Source organism: Hypomesus nipponensis, chromosome 22 (genome assembly GCF_054491055.1).
Source record: "Hypomesus nipponensis isolate SF chromosome 22, ASM5449105v1, whole genome shotgun sequence".
NCBI lineage: Eukaryota > Metazoa > Chordata > Actinopteri > Osmeriformes > Osmeridae > Hypomesus > Hypomesus nipponensis.
The window spans coordinates 6,762,981-6,777,632 of NC_140382.1; the positions used below are offsets into that span (position 1 = coordinate 6,762,981).

General features: G+C 50.2%; 2 protein-coding genes across 4 annotated transcripts; one reads left to right on the forward strand and one right to left on the reverse strand.

The window, feature by feature from the left end:
- Window positions 1-546: 546 nt before the first annotated feature.
- Window positions 547-3,737, forward strand: mlana (melan-A). The gene is made up of 5 exons (XM_084687208.1): window positions 547-733; window positions 1,092-1,182; window positions 1,460-1,556; window positions 2,489-2,596; window positions 3,297-3,737. Exons 2-5 carry the CDS (start codon window positions 1,118-1,120, stop codon window positions 3,363-3,365), a joined length of 339 nt encoding a protein of 112 aa, XP_084543334.1. The 5' UTR covers window positions 547-733; window positions 1,092-1,117; the 3' UTR covers window positions 3,366-3,737.
- Window positions 3,738-4,091: 354 nt separating this feature from the next.
- On the reverse strand, window positions 4,092-13,796 carry brd10 (bromodomain containing 10). 3 transcript variants are annotated; one of them, XM_084687207.1, is made up of 10 exons: window positions 13,714-13,796; window positions 11,669-12,415; window positions 11,184-11,390; window positions 10,657-11,068; window positions 9,301-10,498; window positions 9,055-9,128; window positions 8,773-8,868; window positions 8,521-8,636; window positions 8,122-8,327; window positions 4,092-8,023 (listed from the first exon to the last, which is right to left on the reverse strand). In XM_084687207.1, exons 2-10 carry the CDS (start codon window positions 12,394-12,396, stop codon window positions 4,449-4,451), a joined length of 6,612 nt encoding a protein of 2,203 aa, XP_084543333.1. In that variant the 5' UTR covers window positions 12,397-12,415; window positions 13,714-13,796; the 3' UTR covers window positions 4,092-4,448. The 3 variants fall into 3 exon arrangements, with proteins under 3 accessions (XP_084543333.1, XP_084543332.1, XP_084543331.1); XM_084687206.1 differs by having other exon boundaries at window positions 8,779-8,868; window positions 13,223-13,793; XM_084687205.1 differs by having other exon boundaries at window positions 13,223-13,793.
- Between the last annotated feature and the right edge of the window lie 856 nt (window positions 13,797-14,652).

Below are 14,652 nucleotides of genomic sequence, written 5' to 3' on the forward strand. Positions count from 1 at the left end.
TTAAAAATAACTCATACGCTTAGAATTACATGAATTATGAATCGTCAAAGAATAATTCTATAGTTTGCCCCGCCCAGAAAAAAAGATCAACTTAACTGAAACGATTCAGGCTTTAATATTGTAAGATGGTGCCCCCTGGAAGACCGGTCGTTGACACTACAGAACATATAGACAGAACCACTGTGCAAACAGTACTAGACATTGCTGCCCAAAAATATTTTTATTAACAACCTATCATGTGGTTTTGCCCTCGCCCAATTTGACCTCGACAAATGTGCAAAACAACTCAAATTGTGTAAGAAGCGTTTTATTGATATTAAAATTGATCATTCCTGCTTTCCGCTATTAGTTACTGTAGGCATATATACACTTGTTCCTTTTTCCTACAATATGAATTATAGCCTACGTCTTGTTCTAAGGCCTGCCAAACTTTGCCAACCAGGCCCCCACTGCGTGAAGTCAGCAGACCCCTTTCATCAGACAGACCTCTTTCGTCGAACTGCACGAGTCTGTACTGGTTTGAGTTCAGTGCTGCAGGGTTTCACGCTAATTAGTCCGATTCAATGGCTTTAAGTATGAATGTAGAACCCGTGACGGTCATGAGAACTGCTGCCCAACAGTTTTCTTCTCTGACTCCAAGATTTGAGCTGGGAGGGAGAGCAGAGAAAAGCGGCGGTTGAAAGCAGTGTAGAGAGGAGACTGTAGGGGACTTCGCAATTGAATTATCTAATTGGTAAGATTTTCTCTTTTGCAGACACAAGTGGGATTTTGAAGAACAGGTTGTTTTGGTTGAACATACAGTTTGATTGAATAACGTAGCCTATTTATTATCATACTTTTCTTTCAGTAATTGCTAATAAAATGATACATCTTGGTTTATCAGTAGCCTGTAGTGGTCTAGTTCACAAGACATTAAATAACTGTAGAGACTTTATTAAAGCTCCTGTGTTCACAATGCTTTTGCAGAGCCTAGTAGCATTATTGTCGTGTGTGATATGTAAAATCAAGTTGTCATAGAAGGTTGTCAAATGTTAATGTTAATGAAGGTTATCAGTTTTTATATTTGTGACTTTTACATCATGGTACATTAGGCCTAAGCAGACTGGACTTCAAAAGGATGCCACGTGGAGACTTCAACGTTTATTTCGCAAGCAAGGGCCGTGGCTTTGTCCGGGCTGAAGAGTGAGTATACAAAACATTTCGGGATGTTTCAAATTATTCATTTATAGTTTTGGGTGTTTTTTGTTGTTGTTGTTCTTGTTGCTGTTGTGTAAATTCCCATTCTGCATCAGTATTGACAATAATTTAAGATTTAAATAAACATATTGACTCTGACCCTGTTTCATTGTGACACAACAAATCTGAAATCTTTTTTGTAAGCCAAACGGATATTGCTCTACAGAAAACACATATCAAAGCCTTTCATGTGCAACATTCTAACTCTGTGCGTGTGTGTCAGGGCGGTGGGCATCGCCCTGCTGGTGGTGATCCTGGCCGCTCTGCTCATCCTGGGGTGCTGGTACTTCAGGAGGAGGAGTGGCTACAAGATGATCAGGGTAAGATCAGCCCGTATCAATCAATATCAGAACACTCTTATAGGATGATCAGGGTAAGATCAGCCCGTATCAATCTATATCAAAACACTCTTATAGGATGATCAGGGTAAGATCAGCCCGTATCAATCAATATCAGAACTACCTTATAGGATGACCAGGGTAAGATCAGCCCGTATCAATCAATGTCAGAACATTCTTATAGGATGATCAAGGTAAGATCAGCCCGTATCAATCTATATCAGAACACTCTTATAGGATGATCAGGGTAAGATCAGCCTGTATCAAACTATATCAAAACACTCTTATAGGATGATCAGGGTAAGATCAGCCCGTATCAAACTATATCAAAACACTCTTATAGGATGATCAGGGTAAGATCAGCACGTATCAATCAATATCAGAACACTCTTATAGGAGGATCAGGGTAAGATCAGCCCGTATCAATCAATGTCAGAACATTCTTATAGGATGATCAAGGTAAGATCAGCCCGTATCAATCTATATCAGAACACTCTTATAGGATGATCAGGGTAAGATCAGCCTGTATCAAACTATATCAAAACACTCTTATAGGAGGATCAGGGTAAGATCAGCCCGTATCAATCAATATCAGAACACTCTTATAGGAGGATCAGGGTAAGATCAGCCCGTATCAATCTATATCAAAACACTCTTATAGGATGATCAGGGTAAGATCAGACCGTATCAATCAATATCAGAACACTCTTATAGGATGATCAGGATAAGACCACTCCATATCAATCAATATCAAAACACTCTTATAGGATGATCAGGGTAAGATCGATCCATATTGAAACATCCCTTGAAGGCTCAGTGATATCTTGCAAGACTTCTCTCTCACACACACACAGAACTGTGTCCTGCTGACTGACCATGTCCGCTTGCTCTGCCCCCCCCCCCCCTTCCTCCAGAGCCCCAGGTCCGGCCCCCAGACGTGGAGCGCAGGGCAGTACACCGAGGGAGGAGCAGCTGCAGACAACAAGATGGCTCTCACAGAATTTGTCAGCCTCCAGCCTGCGGTAAGACGGATGCTAAGACCTTAGATTGTTTCTGGTGAACGGGAACAAACACACACACACACACACACACATCCGTGAGGCCTAACAGACCAGCTGACCATGCCTGGACTCAGAAGCAAGCGTCAAGAGACCTCCTTCCCAGGAGCCGAGTGTGGTCTTAAGTTACACAATGGCATGTAGACGCCTGCTTCTTTACACATTCCCTGTCTGGAGAAGACGGAAGGCCAAACTGTTCTGTGAGAAGGGGAAGGTTCTCGATGAGATATCAATGCAGTGAGTTTGGATTCAAGAATAACAACTGCCATCAGTTGTAGGAGGCCCGGAGCCTTCGGAGTCTAAGGCAGGGGGAGTGAGAGGCTGAGCTCTCACCAGCTCTGTTCTGGGAGGAATGCATCTAAAGCTGGAAGGTGCATGTGAACTGATGCAGTGGTCTGCTGCTGCAGATTATTATGTCACCAGACCAGATGAGAGGATCAGGATGTGTGTGTATATGTGTGTGTGTTTGGGAGGGCAGGGGGATTCCGGTGCGAGCTGGCACACGCACAAGTGAAATTCCTCAGTGTTTATGGGAAGGGGTTGGGGGTAGAAGTTCAACAGCGATTCTAATTCATAATTTGATAAGGTGGATAGATATTGGTTATGGTTTGTTTTACAAGAGTGATACATGTGACTCTGTTGTCAAATTCATCCTTGTGTTTAGGTCCCCAACGCTCCACCAGCCTATGAGAAGATCTCCTCAGGACCACTACCTCCACCCTACTCCCCCTGAAGAGCCTTCTCCACCCTTGGACACCCCCACACAGACCACCAACATCTACATAACTCACTTTTAATGCCAATACTCCAACTAATAGGCACGATTGTTTGGAAGACGGAACTGCTGTTTGGTTGATCAGATGTTATTGTCAATATGAATGCGTTGCGTGTAGCCACTTCAGTAACAGGGTCTCCCTCTCTACTGATTCAGCTTTATTTAAAGAAAGAGCATGTTTTTCAAAGGAACACAACAACTGACACACTTAGAAAGGACAGTCACATTTATTACCAGGCAGAAATGTCCACAGTTATTCAATGAAAATGTATCCACTAAATATTTTTGAAAAATCTATATGGTAAAAATAAATAATTAGTTGCACTTCAATCTGAGTGAATGTTCGCTTATTTTTTCCAAACAGCTTGTTGGTTGAAAAGACAGAAAACCTGCGCTAACGTTTGGAAATATGTAAATCCCACATTCTTTTTAGGAGCAAATCTCAGAACCATTCTGCAGTTGGTCTGAGGGAGGAATCGTAGGAATCAGAAGTTGTTGAAGTTCTTCCAATCCTATGAATTCTAAAGGGCATCACTTAATGTTACATTTTAATGTAAAGTAATGTAATAGGAACATTCAAACCTTGTGATCCAACAACATGTTTTAATACTGGCCATAAATTATAAATTTGAGTGACAGATCGACTGAACTATCAATTTTGTTAAGAGGGCAACAAAAAAAATGTTTGCTTAAAAAAATAGAACATCGTAAGATTTATTACCACTCCAGTCTATTCCACAGTCTCTTCAGCAAACAGATTCAAACAGTCAACTAAAGAGTTAATCTAGAATAAAGTTTACATACGACTCAACCAGCACGTTTTTCTTTTGAAGACGAGGTGTCAAATCAAACCCTGAAGATTCCACCTTGATGAGCTGGAAGCGTCTCCCAGAGCAACAAGGGCCCTCTTCATCTTTCATGAGAACCAACAGGAGCTCAAACTGAACACAACCTTGCTACCAATGACTACACTACTCGCCGAGTATAGAATGGGGTTCAGAACACCAAGTTCTTCAGAACACCAAGTCAAAAGGTCAGAGTTCACAGGTCAGGCGAGCCAGTGCCTGTGTGGGTAGGGCTACCATCCATGGAGCCGTCTGAGGCCAGGCTGGGTAGGACCCTGACCGAGGAGACACTGGGACTGACCACTAGGGAGGAGTTCAGGGCAGAAAGACCCACAGGGCTGGCCTGATTAACTGGTCCCAGGACCGGGTTCAGTACAGCACCGTCTGGACTCACCAGCAACTTGGAAGGTACCGCTGGAGACATGACTGGGACCTGTACAAGTGGTTTCTCCAAATCCTGCATTTGATTGGGTAGAGGGACAGGCACGGTGACGGTCTCCGACATCCTCAATGTCCGGATTGGTTGAGCTGGTGTAGTTATTACAGTGCTATTGGATGGAGGCACCACTGCTACAGGAGACACCTGGGTGCAATTGAAGGAGCTGCCGATTGGTAGTACCGTGGCGATGGGTAAAGACTGGACCCGGGAAAGTGCGCTGCCTATTGGTGGAACAGCTGCCGTGGGCGGACCCTGTGTCCGTGTTGTAAGTGCTTGGATTGGCTGAACGGTGGACATGAGCTGCGCTCTGACAGGCGTCCTGGTGGCTCCTGTCGGTAGAACAGCCTGTTTGACGGTGCTTTGTGTGCTTCCAACCACCTGGCCAGCACCGAAGCTACCAGGTGGAGAGGAGGAGGACAAGGTGCTACTGGCCATCAGAGGAGCTCTGACCGCTCCTACCTGCCGAGGGACAGAGAGAGAGATGGGGGGGTGGGCAGGGGTGGCTGGGTTGAGTCTAAGTGCTACTTTTTGTGGCTGAGCTCCTGGAGTGGCCATCCTTGGCCCCTGTTGTGCAGGCTGGGTGGGGGCCAGAGCTGGGACCACTGTTCCGGCCAACCTGGTTGGAACCGGAACCAAGGCAGGAGCTCCAACAGGGAGAGGGGCTGACAACGGGGGAAGTGTTCCTGGGAGGGTGGACCCTAATGGACATGAGGTGGCAGGGCCGGCCCCCTGAGGGGCTGGTGCTGGGCTGGTGATAATGAGGATGTGGCTCCCAGGACCAAGCCCCTGGGGGGGCACCACGAAGCGGGTGTTGTTGAGGAGAATCTGGGTCCCGGCGGCCAGTGGGGCTGACGTGTTGATGACGATTCTCTGCTGCACTGTGCCAGTGGTGCCCGGGGTGGGGCTGGTACAAACGTTACCTGCTGGTCTCACAGGTGAAGAGGGCATGGCTCTGGGGGAAGGGGGAGGAGCCTTGATCACCTGTGCAGGTGTGCCAACAGCACCTGAGGGGTTGTGGTACTGGGGATCCTGGATGTGGGGAGGTGTGGGTTGTGTGGTTCTGACCTCGCAGTGGGGGGTCTCTACCTTTCCGTCTCCAGACCCTCTGCTTCCAACAGGCCCCAGCGTGGGGCTTGTGCTGGTGCTCTGGACCAACACCAGGCCAGTGGAGGAGGCAGCCAGGCTGCCGGGCCTGGAGATACAGAACGGGCTGCTCTTCACTGGGGGCTGGGTCGCATTGCTGGAGGTCTGGCCGGGTAATCTGATCTGAACCCCAGCGGGTAGAGTAAAACTTGGAACCTTAGACAGAACCTCTGAGGTGCTGGTGTTGCACACGTTTGGATTCAGATGGGCTCCTTTCTTCCCAGCATCAGCTGGTTCTGACGAGGTCAAGGGATGACCTACGACCCCAGGCACTTGGGCCTGTTTTGGAATGCTTCCTATGGAAGAGGTGGTGGTGGGGGAGGAGCACACTGTGGATTGGCTGACGAACATCAGCTTTGAACCCGGAAGGACCACAGGTTTGATGGGGGTGGCATTAGAGGTGGGTGTGACCAATATATATTTTGTGATTGGTTGCTTGTCATCAGCACCTGCCCTCTTCCCAGCAGGACTGCTGACACACTGCAGCAGTGCATTCTGGGTGAGCCCTAGCATGGGCATGGAGGGGCTTTGGGGGAGAGTGACAGGGTAGTTAGGAGAGAGGGTACCTTGGGTGCTGACAGCAACAGTGGTCTGTGAGGCCGAAGCTGAGGCCAGACCAGGCTTAGCTGCAGCTGGGAGGGTGATGAGGCCGGGGCCCCGGTTCAAGGCCAGGGTGACAATACTGCTTGCTGGAATGCTGGGGGAGGAGGAGGAGACGGGGGTGTGGCGGAGGGCAGGACCAGTGGGGATCCTCAGCCCAGAGGGGGCAGACTGGCACTGGGGGACCATAGAGCTGCTGGGGGCTGCGGAGGAAGGATCAGGAGAAGGAGCAAGAGGAGGTGGTGAGGTCTTGGACACCAAGAAGGCTTTTAACTGAGGGGAGATGGTGATGACAGGGCTGTTTGGGGACAACCCATGAGGATTCTGTTCTGAGGAGGCCTGGACCTTCACCACGCCAGTGTTGCCCCCTCTAGTGGTGACCAAGATGGACTGCGAGTCCCGGATGCAGATGGTCTTCAGCTCCTGTTTGGGGTCCACATGTGCTTCACTGGAGTCAGTAGACACAGCACTGGCAGTGAGGGACCTATTTGGCATTAGAGTCTGGGGTGTGCTTGTTTTGGCGCCTGGGGCATGCACAAGCTTAAAGCCTGCTGGTAGAGTCTGGAGCTGCCTGGTGGGGACAGGGGGAGACGGGGTTCCCTCTCTCCCCCCTCTGGGCTCCTTGAGAGGAGCCACTGGCTGGATAGGTATGCTCCCGCCTGGGAGGGACAGCCCGGAGAGGGGAGCGGAGGGTTTGGAGGGGGAGGAGCCCCGAGGGGGCTTAGAGCGCAGCTCCTTCCTCTCCTCAGAGGGCCTGTGGAGGAGCAGGTTGCTGGGCAGGATCACCACTTGGTGCATGATCTGGTCCCTGGTCTTCTGGTCCAGCAGGGGCTGGACGGAGATCTTCACCGGGCTGACGTCCTTCTTGAGCAGGCCCAGGGCCTCTGGCACCTGGTACACCACCTGGACAGGGCTCTTTGGTACAGGGGATGAAGGGCCAGGGGATTTGCCCGCCATGGGGGTCGTAGCAGACGATGTGGCTGGGAGTTTTAGCTTGGCTGCAGGGGTGGGAGTAAAGGTTAGCAGGGAGCTGGGGGCTTGAGAGTGTTGAAGGGAGGCCAGGAGGGAAGGCCCGGTGGCGTGGGGAGAGGAGGACATCAAAGTTCTATTCTGAGGCTGGCCAGGTGGAGCAGGTGGTGCAGGGGGGGGTTCCGGAGAAGGAGGCCGGTGCATTAAGGTCACTTTATTGCCCACACTCTTGGCCAGAAGGGTTGGTATAGGCTGATACCTCCTGGGGTAGCCCACGGCAGGGGACTGAACAGCGGGTCCAGTTCGACCACCCTGGATCTGAGTCTGGATCTGTGTCTGGATCTGTGTCTGGATCTGAGTCTGGACCACACCTGCTGGGTTCTGTTCCCTGGCTCCCGGTGTGCTCTGGAGGTCCGCCTCCCCCCCACATGAAGAGGGGACGGTCAAGTCTGCACCGCTGGCGGCCCGGCATCTCTTCCTCAGTGCTGGGTGCTCCTCGACGTCGCTCCCCGTACGCTTCAGGTAACGCGTGATAGGTCGAAGGTCACCTGGGGTCCCGACTTGCTGAAGAGTCACCCGGCCATCTGCCGCAGCCTCTGTGCCTACCTGCTTCAGGTCAGCTGGAACACACAAACGTTGACATTCATTCCATGGATGAATACATGAGGGGATGAATGCATCAACGGCTGAATGAATAAATGTGCGTGTGTTACACTACCTGCAGCCCACAAGCCCCTGGGAACAGTGTCCTCCTCGTCCTCCTCCAGTCTACTGCTGCAGTCGGAAAAGGAGGAGGAGGAAGAGGAGGCCCCGTCTCCCCTCCTAGCGCGCCTCGCCACCTCCTCCGCCACCCACTCCTCCCGGACGAAGTTGGCATACTCGGGGTGCCTCTTGAAGTCGTCGTGGTCCTTTTTCAGACGCAGTCTGGGGAGGGGAAGACGGTATTCAAATACAGCGTTTCCATCTTTTCCAACAGAAAGGCCGACCCTTAGGAACAACATTCAGGGAGCCAGCGGCCATTTGGGTTGAATATCACACAGTAACTAAACACAGCTTGAAATCAAACCTAGAAAATGGTTCTAAAAGTGAATCCAAGCGTTAAAATGTGTGTGTTTACCTATTCCGGTGGAAGGCCTTGACCAGTTTCGGCTCCCAGGGAGAGAGCTCGTTGAGCAGGCGGATTAGCGTGATGTGAAGGTCCTTCACCGCCTCTCTCCTAAAGTACCAGCGGCCCTGTTCACCATCACAACATACACACAAATGAAGTACGCCACCAGTCCACCATCACAACACGCGCCTACTGTAGATACTGTGCTGCCTATAGGATATAGGATGTTGGATTGAGTAGACTGGGTGAAGCTTGACTGACACCAACAGATCTCTTCTTGGCACTCTCCAGTTCATCCAGCTCATCTTCAGTCCTGCTGATCAGCTCCCTCAGCTCCTGCAGGCTCGTGCACACCAACTGGAGAGGGAGGGGCCGTGGGAAATGGACCAATGACCAGGGTGAGGAAAGAGAGGGAGACGAGCCTGGTAAGTGACTTGTCACCACCGATGTCTTGTTTAGACTCAAAAGCATATATTCTGTCACTGGTTGTATCAGACCTGCAGGTGTAGTAGTTAGGAATACAACCCCAGCAACATGAGTTACCTTAAACGCTGGTTCAACCTGAAACAGAGGCTTGGTTTTCTTTAAGGCCAGTTTCTGGGTCTCCACAGGTTTCCCTAGGGAGTAAGAGAGAAGAGGCAAAGATGCTAGTGTTTTCTTTTACTTCCTAGTAAAAATCCCTTCAAAGTAACAAGACTTTCTGCCTTTGCCATCTCCTGCTCAACCCATCACACGCTTCACATTTGACATTCCTTTCAACCTCTGACCCCTTCTCGCTCGCTCCCTCACCTATTTCCTGTTTCCTCCTCCTGTCCTTCACTGTGCAGTTATCAGCTGTCCCCAGAGCCGACTCGGCAGCCTTGTCCCGGCACCGGCGGCTCCTGTCCGGCCTCTTCCTTCCCCCTCCACCCCCCGTCAGAGACCGCAGCACCCTCCCCCCGCCCCGCTTTCTCTTCCTCTTCTTTCTCTTGGTTCGTATTCTCTCCATCTTGCCTCCCTCTGAAGGTCTGTCCTGGCTGGACCCCGACTCGGACCCCGACCAGGACTCTGACCCAGACGACAGGCGGGCTGAGGAGCAGTGACAGTTACGGTGCTGCTCAGACCCCGACTCCTGAGAACATTCTAGACAGGTCCCGTGGACTTCAGCCGGGGAGGGGGCGGACCCCGCCTCCACCTTTGGCGTTCTGGCGGGTGTGGGGGCGGAGCGAGCAGGAGACCTCCCTGTGTAGCTGTGCTCCCCAACGCTCAGACAGGGTTCACGGAACTCGGTTTTGACTTGTCGTTTGACTCGGTCTCTGACGTTGACGTCCTCCTCAGACAGAGGCTCTTCCTTCATGCCGCTCCTCCGACTCCTCCCCCCAGAACTGACACAGTCCCTGGATCCTGATTGGCCAGCAAGGGAGCAACGACTACTCCTCCTTACATTCAGTTTCAAGTCTTCCTTCACCACCTCTTCCTCGTCCGATGACGAAGCCTCCTCTTTCTTCAGCCCCCAGGGGGGGTGAAACATCCCCGCCCCGCTGACCTCGCCGTTCTCCCCTCTGACCTCTCCCCCCACCTGCTTCTCCTCCTGCTCCTCAGTCTTCATAGAGACCAGGAGACTACAACTCCCAGCACCCTCCTCCTGTTCATCCCCCTTCTGCGGGTCAGAGTCCCCCCCGTCCTCCCCCTCCGCGGGCTCCAGCCTGCGGACCTGGACAGGCGGCAGGGGGAACTGGGGCGGCAGGCTGGGGCTCTGGCAGTAGATCCTCAAGTCGGCGCCGCAGAAGTGGGGGAAGTGGATGTAGGCGTTCTCCTGCCCGTCGTAGCCCAGGATGGACTCGCGGCACTCGTGGATGGGCTGGCCCAGCACGGCGTCCTGGACCTCCTTCTGGGTCTGGTACACGTTGTCGCAGAGCGCCTTGAGGAGCCACACGCGCTGGAGGAAGGAGAGCAGGTGGAAGGGGTGCTCCTCCAGGGGACTGACCTCCCCAAGCTTACGAAACACCTACAACGCACAAAGAGAAAAATATCTTAAATACTGAATAGAACAAACACGATTTCTTTCACAATACAAGCACTATTTCTCCGATTCAGAAGAACACAGACGTTAGTAGATGCCAGGACAGAATAGAAAATGATAGCGATGGTCGTCTTGCGCTTCACCTGCTGGTCCAGTCCCAGCTGCTCAGCCCGGGGCCCCTGGTCCTCGGCGGCCCCCACGGCCCGGTACCAGCCCAGCACCCTCAGCCTCAGCTCTGCCTCCCAGCGGCGGTAGGGAAGGGCGGGCCGGCGGTGCAGCGTGGGCCTCCTCTGGGGAGCGCAAAGCAGGGAGCTCATGACCTTGGCCAGGAAGGAGCTGCAGCGAGGCATCAGGAGGCAGCGCTCCAGCTCGAAGAACACGATCTCCGGGAGGTTGAGGGCCGTCTGGGCCAGGCACAGGAAGTGTCCGATGGCGGGCAGCTCCCACATGGTGTGGATGGAGCAGGGGGAGGCCTGGGAGAGGAGGACGCTCTCCCACTCCTCCACCTCCTTGGCGGACGTCTCCTCCGCCTCCTTCTTCTCCAGCTCTCGTTGCCTGGACCGGGAGAAACGAGGGGTTGGGGCCTTTGTTACACATGGTGTTTCACAAAGTAAAAAAAGAAGCCTGCACACCAAACTGCCAGTATCCATAATCTCAAAGCACGTCTCACCGCCTCTCCTCCTTCACCCTCTGCTGCTCCTCCAGACGCAGAGCCTGCACCATGAGGGACTCGTGCCCGCCCACGGTGAGGGTGGCCAGGCTGCGGGGCGCCGACCTCCTCCGGGTGGACGTCCCCCCCAGAGCGGGGCCACGCTGGTCCTCCGCCCCGAAACGACCCTTGGACGTCATCACCAGAGTGGTCTTCTCTCGCAGGGTTCTGAGTGGACAGAAGGAGAGGCTGAGTCATCGGTGCGGGGGGGGGGGGGGGACATAGACAGAACGGATGATGGAATGACCAGGCTAAGACGTTCAAATCCCTCATCACCAAAATGGCTCTTTAGGTAAACAGACTTGCCACAAACTTGTAAAAAAAAAAAGTACTCCCAAATGAAAATCAATTAAAAGAAGGTTGATCAGTAAACAAGTCTATAAACGTGTCTATAACTCAGAACAGGAACGCTATCATTGAATTTTAGGGTGTAATTGTTTGTTCACCTGGAAAGCAAGGTGAGCTTCTGTTCCAGCATTATCTCCAGTTTCTGGGCTTGTTTGGAGACCCAATGGTCCACCCCGTGGTGCCGATAACAGTTCTCCAGCATCAGCCTGAAATCGGCTACAAACTCTGTTATTGTCTCATACTCCCGGCCTAGGAACTTCTCCTGCATTCTTCTCAGACACATAGACTGCCTGGTCTGACCTCTGACCCTGAGGCCCATCCCACTCTGATCCTCCAGCCCAATAGGTTGAAGGAAGGGGGCTGTGATGCCCTTGTGCTTGTCCAGAAGGAACCCACTGAATATCCTGTAAGCCTGTTGGATCTCATAGCTCAAGTCCTCTTCCTGCACTGCAGTGTTGGAGGAGATGCAGACTTCAGGGAGGGAGAGGTCGTTGGAGATCTCAGACACGCCGTGGCTCAGTGCAAGGTCAGTGCTGTTGTCACAGTGGGACGAAACATTCTCCAGGCCGCACGCCCCGTTGCTGAGCCCTTCGGTGGCTGGGTCACATTCAGTGCTGCTGTGCCATTTGGGGTCTGAGGATGACACGATGTGGACCACACCTCCACTGTGATGGGGGCCCGAGTCTGATTCTGAGGTGCAGTCCTGGTTGTGGAAGAGAAGGGGCCGGCCAATGTGGTTGGCTGCCTCGTTTGACATGTCCTGCTCCAGCATTGTGTGATGATGTACATTGGGCTGGTTACAGGCATCTGTCTGGAGACCCTTCATCTTGCTGGCTGGAGGTGTCCTGACGGATGGGAAAGGAGGATGAGTGTTACTATTAACTAACTAGTAATGCTACAACCAAGCACCTCCACCTTGCAGTTGCAGTCTACAAGGTTGCAATCTAGCTAACTGACTACCATAACAATTACATTAATGTCGGCTTATGATTTGGAATATCTACAGGATTTGAAAATTGGTTGACTCAATGAATTTTATGACACCAAATTCCCTGAATTAAAAAAAACTATATTGGTGAGATACATCAGTCTCGTGAGACAGGTGCAGCCAACAACCAGTTGTGAAAAACATGTATTTTATCTATTATCATCCTATTTGTAGGTTGGTTAGCTAAAAAAAGTTCATTATTTTAAGTAGCCAAGTTGCTATAAAGTTAACTCCGATAACAAATCGATTATCGTAAGAGCCTTTTCCATACTACTTAAGCTAGCTGTAGTTAATTTTTATTTATTTTTTTCAAACTAGCTACATTACATCTGTGCTACCTAGCTTTCAAGTAACTCCGTATTAGCCAACAAGGTTTCAAATAGATTATTCTGATATCAAGTTGATGTCAAATAGCTATCCCAGCTAGCTAGGGTCCATCTAGCACTCTATTTGCACGTCCACTCGCCTTGACTGCATTTAATATGTTAGCTGGAATGTGGCATTGAGTGAGTTCCCGAAGTTTCGTGAATGGGGTATCCTCGTTTATCCAAATATGTCACTATCCGCACTATTGCTAACGTTAGATACATCGCTTTGCAGAACGCTAGCTATTCAAGCTAGGCCGTAGAGAGCTAGCTGAAATAGCTGGCTAGTTAGCTCATACCTCATCAACAAAAAGCGGCGCTTTCCATCGGCCAGGCTCCGCTCCGACTGTCTAGCGATTCAGTTTGCAGCTACTAGTAGCTTAGCTAGGCTAGCTAGCTAGCTAGCTAGCTTTTGGAGCAGGGGCCACATATTACTACCCACTGCTCATTGTTTCCAAACGGAGGCCTGCTTTTGAGTATGTTCGTATGTCGTGTATTAGTGATGAAAAAAAGGTGTTTTTGGACAACGAAGTTCGTTTAGGAACCTAGCTATCTAACCCAGGTAACGTCATGGACAACTAAAAGGCGCCCTCAAACCCCAAGAAAGGACTGACAGCTGGGTATCTAACCTTCCCCGTCTATTCGGCTCATTGGTTATCTAAGCTAGCTAGCTTACGTTGTTCACCAACGACTTTAAATGTAAATTTGTGGTTAACTATACAAAATATTTGGAAACTTGTGACGGTAGAGACCTACAACTGGACAGTCTACATAAACAAAGTAACTTAACGGGATGAAGTAGCTATTTTCCGAAAGATATCCAGACAGTACTTCCACCAGTCTGAGCGTGCCAATGTGCGCACCGTGACGTAACTCGCGTCACGTTCCCATCTTATTTTGGTTTCATATTTGCGGACATTGGTGTTTCGGTTTGTTACTGTTTCACATAAGGCCCTGATGATATGTTCTTAAAATGAATAAATCACTGCCCATGGGCAACACTTAATTTATAAATATATTTAGATAATTCATGTCCTTGACAAATATGTATTAAAGCTTCATGTAAAATGTATTAACTTAACTAGGCCTACTGCAAAACCTACAGTGCAGGCCAGTCTAAATTTCTCTGCTGGAGTTGAAAATGAAAAGTAGGCAATTAGTCCAATCTAAAAACCTTTGAAGATCTTTGCCCTCAGTCAAACCATGGCACTTTTCTTTGCAAGTTACTAACCACAAGATGTCGCTGGGGACCGTACTCGGACTAAATTGCGTCAAACGTTTGTCTTCAAGGTTCAAAGTCCAACCATGGACCTTCTGGAAAAAATATTATTGACACGCAAAATTGATTTTTGCATTTCCAAACATGAACCATTTAGGCTGCTTTAAATGTGGTGGCTTTATGAGCTTATAAATTATAATGTTCAAGACAGTATTTAGAAACATTATCACATTATAAAGGTATATATACCTAAGAAGAAAACATCCCTAATGGTGTTTCCAAAAGGCATCAAAACGCAGCCTGTTTATGTTTAGTTAGATTTGAGTTTATACTTTAAATGTTCCATATGTATATCCCACAGTGTATGTATGTATGTTCCACAATTTCCACAAAGTGTTGTTTGTTGTCCATCGCCATATATTGAAAGGAAGCCTGTCTCTTTAAAAGCTTTGTATCCATACTGAATTTTTATTTCGCGAGATTTGCTTGGCGCCGTGACCCCATGCGTGA